We start from the raw sequence: 8,449 nt of genomic DNA, 5'->3' as shown, positions 1-8,449 counted from the left end.
AGAAAAAAAACGATGAGAGTGTAAAACCGTTTTTGTATCGAATAGATTGACAAATATGAAACCTTTTCTTTTTTTAAAAAAAAAAGTTAGAATCAATTGCATGTAAAATATGGAAGCTTCAAACTCTTTGGAAAATAACTATATGTATATTTTGTGTTAACAAATTATTCTTCTAAATGATTTGTTAATTTTTCATTTTTAGAAAGGTAAAAGTTTATATATAAATCTGGATACATGATCAAAGGTTAAAAAAAAAAAAGAGAAAAATTGTAATGTAGACTTTTTAAACTCTCACATAAAATGATTATTCTGTCACAATCTGAAAACCAAAGCTCTCTTTCTCAATGCATGGTAAGAAGGCAAATTAAATAAAAATTTATTTCATGACAACTAAACTTTGCTGTGTACATAATAATTGCTAGTTTTTATATTTATTGCAACCATTTTTCCAATATAAAGTTTCTACAGCAGACTCTTACGATAACAAAAAGTCCAAATGACCAAAGCACATTATATAATAGCAAGAAATCACCGACATTTTTGCCAACCTCCATGTACCTCATGTGCAACATAAAAAGTGCAAACTATGATGACTCCAAAATCATATTTTTTCAAACATAGATATATGTGAGTTAGGTATCCAAATATTACTATAGGCATATATTATCATACTCATAACCACTAACATTATACTAATATTTCCATATATTGCATATATGTAGATACATAATTATGGTCGACTTATAATTTGTATATGAGTAAGCAACTGTTTTGGTATGTCATAGATAGTCTAACACTCATATATAAATGTCATAAATATTAGCATTACATAAATGTGAAGACAATATTGACAACATACAATGTCAAAATGCTTAGGTTAATTCACAACTTTTATAAATGTTTATTATAAACATTTTGTTTTCACACATCGTACACTAACGCAGAACACAACCTATACTCATATGTGCATAAACTGAGATAATATCTTGTATAATGCATGTACAGCTAACTTAGAATATTGTCATAATAGCAATAACAACCAGCAGCATCACTCAACATGCTTGTTCATTAAAGCATGTAAATCTGACTGTCATTGTAAAGCCAACATGATTTTTCTATTGTCAATCAATACTAGAAACAACTTGTCCATACAGATGAATCATACAACACACATACAACATTTCCACATATTAATTTTGACTGCTAAATGAAATTGTAATCTCATGATTCATTTTGAAGGCACTCGTTTCATACGAAGTTTTTAACAAAAAATCTATAGCAGCCCTTTAATACCAATGTTTGTAATAAAAAAAGTACAACATATAAAAGTATATTTTCTGAACCCGTTTACATCAATGTACGAGGACAATTAAAGCTACAAATATTTATTATTCATTGCATGCTTTCATTCAATTGGAAAACGCTGCTTTGTTTATGCTTAAAGTTTTATAATATTCATTACATTTAAGTTAAAAAGGTACAAATCTGGTGAATTTAGTAACCTACAATATATAGGTTGACTTATGTTAAGAAAATTAGCACGACCATATATTTAAAGCTTTTGAACAATAAAATTTATTATTATCAAACTACAATGGAAAAAGACTTTACTGATTTATAAAACGCAGATATAAATAAAAGAAAAAAATTGCAGCATTTCTGTAACGCGTATGCACTTCTATAAAACTTGGTCACCATGCCATGCAGAGCTCTTTTAAAAGTGGAAGTGCAGAGGTTGGCCGGTGTGACCCAAACTAGACCAAGTGCAAGCATTCCGAAGAGAAAGCCACAGCCCGAGCCTCTGCATCTGGGCCTCACATAGCAAGTAGGCACTTTGCTTCTTCTCTCTGTCTCTCTCTCAAAACCCTAGTTTCTCCAGTCGGCCAATTTCCCGGCCCTAATTCGTCGTACCCTTCGCGCGCGCTCTCCCTCTCAGCCGGGAGGTTCGTTGTTTCCGAGAAGAAGAAGTGGAACAGGGGAAGAGAAAGCTGGGGAAGGTCAAGGCCATGGGATCGAAATCGAAGGGTTCCGCTTCAAGTGAAAGCGCCGATGCTCCATCCGGCGAGGGTGGCAGCCCAGGGTACGCCCCCATATCGCCCTTTCGCATCATTTTGTCTTGCGATTTTCTTTTGTTTTCCCTTTTGCTAGTTGTATTCGTTGTTTTCTACATGATTTCTTCGTATCCATGCCTTTATTCGTATAAAATTATAAAATCTCGCTTATTATTCGTTCTGATTGGATAGTCTTCTCACACACTCTCTCTCCATCCTTCCCTCCGCTCGTCTTTGCAATTTATGGTTGCTTCCATTCGTTTCCTCCTAAGTACGTGATCTTGTGGACTCCCATCTGTGTGGTCTTTGCGTTTCCCTTCTTTCTGGTCGTCTGCACGTTAAATACGAGATATTCTATTTCCCTTAGCTGTTTCCGATTACATTTCTGACTCAAAATATCACTGTATTGAGTGTTCGCGAATTAAGTCTTCATGTTCTTCTTTCGGGATAAATGCAATGTTTAACGTGTTTGTTCTCGTGCGTTCTTTCTCTCTTGGTCCATGTCCCCATTCTTTAGGTGCTTATTTGTATATTCAATTGTCTGCCTTGTTTCCTGCCCCAACCTCAAGTTGCTTGATTATGGTGAATTCAATTTCGATCTGGCAGTTTTCCTTCTTATCTGTTTCAATGCGTTCTGTGTTGTTCATTGATCGAGTCAGACACCTGTTTTTTGTTTCATCTGGTCTCCTCTTGTTCTTGCTAATAGCGAACCAATCGCAGTCTGCTTTTATGTGTATTTATGTGTACGTGGTGATTTTAATGTGTTTTACCTGTATGATAATGTGGACATATTTTCACCTGCCTGACAATTTTCTTTTTCCTGTTTTGCTCTCGGATAACCAGAAAGATATTCGTTGGAGGCTTAGCGAAGGATGTTACCTTAGGTGGGTGTATTCTCATCACTGATTTAATTGCTCTTGCCTTAATCCAATATTTGGTTTTGCTTGTTTATTTTCTAAATTTCAGTATTCATTTGTGGTTAATGCAGCGGTGTTTTCTAAGTACTTTGGGAAATATGGAGAGATCACAGATTCTGTCATAATGAGAGATAAATATTCTGGACATCCAAGAGGTTTCGGTTTTGTTACTTATGCAGACCCTTCAGTTGTCGACAGAGTCATACAAGAAACTCACATCCTTAATGGGAAACAAGTAAGTGTCATCCCTTTGTTTCTTTCATTTCGAAATTTAAAAAACGTTAGTGCTGTTATCCTCAATCTCTTGGTGTTGAGATATATATTGCATATCCATACATAGAATTAGGAATACATGTTACCATTGCGATGCTCATCCTTGATATTTTGCTGAAACATTTTGTCTTTGGGTTTCTTTACATGAGAATTTTTTTTACCAAAACATGCTATCATTGCCATGCTCATCTTTGATATTTTTCTGAAACATCTTGTCTTTGGTTTTCTTTGCATGAGATTTTTTTTATCTTTTTTGTCTTAAAGGAATGCAGGGGAAGGAGCTTCTCGGTATTCGAGGCCTTGTTAATGTTGAAATTAATTAAATTATTCATGCTTGTGTTCTGTAACCATAGATTTATCTAATTGCTAACCTTTTTAGGATTTAACTGTTTAGTTTTCACCTTATTTAAGGGACTTTTGTCACTCTCATATTCTTCTGTGACCATATCAAATGGTGTCTTTTCTGTAATAAACCTTAAGTTAGTGTTTGAGCCTCAAAATTTATCCCCATATAAAAACATAATGATTTGACTTGTAGATTTTTGCTGGCATGTTAGTCTAACCGGATCCTGAGGTCAGGTATCCCAAGTGGCTCATTGGTGGGCCATGCCATACTACCAATTTTTCTACTTCTCTTTGTTTTCCTTTATATTTATCCTAAAATTTGGTCTCTGCCTTCTTAGCCTTATTCTTCCTTCATTTTCTTTGTTTCTATTTCTCCTTGATCTGGCTTATACATGCATGCTATTCTGAGCCAGTAATGATATCAGATGAATAAACTCTCTTCTGGGATCAACTCATTTACATGAAAAGCCAGCTTGAGGTTAGCTGATGGCTCAAATTCAAATGAGCAAATCTTGAGCCTAGCTTGTGCATATGGTACATGAGCACAGTATGAGCTGGATTGTGCAAATAATGCACATGATTATAGCAATGATAAACACTGTTTTCATGCTTTTGCCTCTTTATTAATATGAAGAATCTTCTGTTTCTTAACAAGGCATGCACAAATAAACATTTAGCCAAACAGGGCTGTCCAACAGGTACTTGATTCATTAATTAGCACTGGGTTCATGATTGTTGTATGTCAAGCAAATGAGGTTGAATGAAAGAACAATATAGCCATCTTGACAAACAGCTTATAGCTGCATGAGTTGGCACAGTTGCAGTTGATATATCCTACATGCATGGCTAGGTGCGTATGTGACCTAGGTAGAAGCTTAGTCTATGTGATCATCTAGGTAGATTGCAAGTGCCTGAGTGGTAGGCATACTTGGTCATTCTTTAGTTTTTCTTCCTCTATATGATCTGACTCGAAATATGTTAAATGGTTTAGGAAGACGTTCATTCAAAGGAGCTCTACTTTAATTGGTAGAGATTGCCTAAAGATATATATTTTTCCTGAACTTAGTTTATAACTGCTTCAGGTGGATAGCTAAGACTGCAAAATATGCTTATATATATGCAAACAACTTACACTCTCTCTCATCTGATAGGCATCTCTTCCAACTGCTTGCATACTTCTTGGGGTTGTTCGGTTTAGGTTGTTTCTCTTTCTCTCTTTGTGATTCAAGCTTCCCCATGGTGGGGGAGGGCACATTACCCCCCTCTTCTCTCATGCTAATCCAAATGGAAGACTCTCTCTCTCTCTCTTTCTCTGGGTATGTCACTGTCATCTCCCAAAGTTTTGGTTTTAGAATTTTTAATTGAACTGAGCTCGAGGAGCTGCAGCAAGTCGAGCTTGGGTTGAGTTCAAGTTATGGCATATATGCTGAGTTGAGTCAAGTTGGCCAAGCTTGAGCTCATTCTGGTTCAAACTGACAAGGAGCAAAAGAAGTGGTACTAGGGCACCAAATCAATCTCTATTGTCTGGGAAGCCAGAATGATAATGTCTTATAAACATGAGGCTATCTTTAAGAAGCTAATTGTAATTTTGTTTTTCTAATTGAGATTTGTTTTTTTCTAGTTTTCCAGTGATCAGGTGATTGTATCAGCTGATATTGTATCTCTGTTTTCCTTGCAAATGCTAGTGCTGACCTGATTCTCTCTTTCTCTCTCTCTCTCTTTTTCTCATTGGTACAAACTACAGGGGCACAGTGTATCTCTAAAGAACACATTGGATATAGGTCGACAAAATAAACATTAGATTCACAGATATATATTTAAAATTGGGTACCAGTATGTGTGCATGCGGCATAAGTTTTTTTTTTCTTTTGCCTGTGCTATTCATTGTTGCTTTTTTGTTTTCAGCATCTTAATACTTATCCTAAAAAGTTGTCATGCTCGTGCGTCATGGTTTACTAAGTTAATGATACATTGGTGGTATCAGCATTGGAGGTCGATCAATTTAGTAAATGATACAGAGAATCTGGCAGTGTTGGCCATATTGGAGTATTAAACCTTTTTGTGCTTGTATCAAACTAGACCAACTTAAACTAGTTAAGAGAACGTGGAAATAAGAGATAGCAAGATTTGTATCAGTAAAGATGCATTATGATATGTATCTTCTGATTCAGGTCAATGTTTGCTGATAATGATGATGGACATACAAGGGTGCTACAGCACCCATTTCTGGTGATGGACCACAATAATTCTGTTATAGCGTTTCTTTTTGTCCATGATGCTTGTGGTGTTGAAGTATTGTGACAAAAACATGCACGGGTATTATACGGCGAGAAAAAAGACGGGTATGATACGACAAAGTTGTGTATCTCGGGAATAAAACGGGAAAATCTTGGCAAATTTTTTAAAAATTTAAAATATTTAATAAATCCTAAAAATTATAAAAAATCATAAAAAATATGAAAAAACGCAAAAAAAGGGTATAATATGCGTTTTATACGCGTTTTTTATTTTCTGACGTTTTTTTTAAATACGGGAATAAAACGGGTATTATTAAGTATATGACTGACTGTGTTTTGCCGTATTATACACGTCTTTTTCCAATAAGACGCGTTTTTTGTCAGTGTGTTGAACAATAGTGCCTGTTCTTATACAAGTTAGGAGTTGGAAAAGGGGAAATTGGACATGTTGTAAAAAATGTGTATGAGTTGGTTGTTTGTATTCAAGTCTGACATTTTTTGTTTCACGAACTTAGGAGTGTAAGTTGAGACATATTTTGTAAATATAGACACACATGATTATCTAACCAGATTCACAGGAAATGAGTTAGTGGATTATGTATTTTTGTGTTGTTATTCACTTTTCATTGTTTGTAAAGAAGAACAGATAAGAGATGGTGGCACGTTTGATTCTCCTTTGTAATAACTTATGCATGCTTTGCAGGTTGAGATTAAGAGAACAATCCCAAAAGGAGCCATACCATCCAAAGATTTCAGGACAAAAAAAATTTTTGTAGGAGGAATACCTCCAACAGTTACAGAAGGTAGCTGCGCACATCAAGTACAATTTTATTCCATTGTCTTATTACCGTTTTCTTCATGCTTACTGTTTCTTTGCTCTATCTCTAGATGAATTCAAGAATTTCTTCGGGAAATATGGGAAAGTGGTGGATCACCAAATCATACGTGACCATACAACCAATCGCTCTCGGGGTTTTGGCTTTATAGTGTTTGACTCAGAACAAGTTGTAGATGATTTGTTAGTGAAAGGGAATATGGTTGATCTGATGGGCACCAAGGTGAGTCTGATGAATTGGTTGACTGTGGAAAGAACAGTTCGTAACTTTCTGTTTCGTCTTACTGTGTTTTCCTACCCAATTAGTAATGTTTCTTTTACTTGTTGCTTGATGTTCAATTGCTTTGTTCCCTTTTTAGAAATGTGTGGTTTGAGGACCGACTCTTTTTATCCTCTCATCATTTGTTGTGAAGTCCACCCATGTTATAGAGTGCAGATCATTCTAGAAAGAGTAGATATCAAGGTTTTTTAGATGGCTTGCAGGAAACAGGAACCTAGGTTAACCTTATTGCTTTCTTGTAGGTGGAGATAAAGAAGGCCGAGCCAAGAAAAGCCTCCAACCTATCCGGACCTGCATTTGGTAGCGAATCTAGGGCTCGGCCTTACAGTGGAGGTGCAGGTGGATTTGGTGGCTCTTATGGTGGATTTGGTGGTCCTGGGGACTTCGGTCCTCCCCCATATAGGTCTGGCGGAGGCTATGGTTCTAGGCTTGGTGGTTATGGTGGATTTGGTGGCGGTGTTGGTAGCGATTTTGGTGGTGGTTATGGAGGATTTGGTAGTGGTGGCTTAGGTGGTTATCGAGGAGAAACTTCTTTTGGCTACTCTGGTCGCCTCGGCTCTTATGGTGGTGGTGGTGCCGGGTTTGATGGCGGGTATGGTGGTGGTGGGCCTCTTGGGGGTTATGGCAGAGGTGTTGATGATTATGGTGGTTACGGGAGATCTGACTATGGTGGTGGGTATGAATCTGGTCCAGGTGCTGGATATGGTGGAGGTAGCTATTATGGAGGTAGGGGTGGTTATGGAGGTGGCGGCACTGGAAGGTACCATCCTTATGCAAGGTAGAGGCGCTCGCTCTGGTGCACTTGATTGATACTAGCTCAAATGAAAATGATTTCAAGGTGTCTAGAAATTTCAGCAGATCTAGTTTTATTGGTGCCTTGTACTCAGGTAGCTTCTGTATCCTCCCTAGTGAGAGATCTCAGCGGATGGTTCCTGTGTTTTAGATACTCCTCATGTTAATGTATTTGTCATTGAAGACCTACAGGGTTTCTATGATCTTATGTTTATGCAGTTATTTGGATTCGAAATCTGGTATTTAGAATTCCTAGTTTTCTGGGTTCTATTGGATAGTTGTGACTTTGGTTTTCATTCAATCAAAGACTTGGAATGGGATCTAGCATAGTATGCTACATCCCATTCCAAGTCTTTGATTGAATGAAAACTTCTATAGACGTTACCAGGATGTTAGTTCTGGATTGTTCGTAGATTTGTTGGCAGAGCTAGTGAGTAGGTGTCCTTTTAGTAGTAGAGCTGGGATATGTAAGGATTGGAACCTGAGAAAGCCTTGTCTTTTTGGACCTTGCATCCCTTAAGCTTCCTTTTGTTCATTTGGGTGGCAGTGCATGAGAGAACTGCCAAATACCTGGAACTTTTATTTTGAATGGATGGTAGAGGCTAGGCAGTGGCCTTCCAGTTGGCGACAGAGATGCACCTCTGGTATTCTTTTTAACCTTCTACATGGAGTTCTTTGAGTGCAGTCTCAAGTTCTTGACGCCAACCTCCTAGCCAGTT

At 37.1% G+C, this 8,449-nt stretch overlaps 1 protein-coding gene across 1 annotated transcript; it reads left to right on the top strand.

Moving 5' to 3' along the window:
- The first annotated feature begins 1,726 nt into the window (after positions 1 to 1,726).
- On the top strand, positions 1,727 to 7,965 carry LOC116251443 (heterogeneous nuclear ribonucleoprotein 1). Its single transcript, XM_031625725.2, has 6 exons — positions 1,727 to 2,080; positions 2,895 to 2,935; positions 3,040 to 3,203; positions 6,527 to 6,626; positions 6,712 to 6,881; positions 7,181 to 7,965. Exons 1-6 carry the CDS (start codon positions 2,007 to 2,009, stop codon positions 7,718 to 7,720), a joined length of 1,089 nt encoding a protein of 362 aa, XP_031481585.1. The 5' UTR covers positions 1,727 to 2,006; the 3' UTR covers positions 7,721 to 7,965.
- Positions 7,966 to 8,449: the final 484 nt, after the last annotated feature.

Source organism: Nymphaea colorata, chromosome 3 (assembly GCF_008831285.2).
Source record: "Nymphaea colorata isolate Beijing-Zhang1983 chromosome 3, ASM883128v2, whole genome shotgun sequence".
Lineage (NCBI taxonomy): Eukaryota > Viridiplantae > Streptophyta > Magnoliopsida > Nymphaeales > Nymphaeaceae > Nymphaea > Nymphaea colorata.
This window is presented reverse-complemented; position numbering and strand designations above follow the sequence as displayed.

Bases quoted from the DNA above. Each gene is read 5' to 3' on its own strand.
- LOC116251443 (XM_031625725.2), top strand. From the start codon at position 2,007: ATGGGATCGAAATCGAAGGGTTCCGCTTCAAGTGAAAGCGCCGATGCT. The intron at 2,081-2,894 runs GTACGCCCCCAT...TCGGATAACCAG, and splicing joins GGCGAGGGTGGCAGCCCAGG to AAAGATATTCGTTGGAGGCT. The intron at 6,627-6,711 runs GTAGCTGCGCAC...CTCTATCTCTAG, and splicing joins ACCTCCAACAGTTACAGAAG to ATGAATTCAAGAATTTCTTC.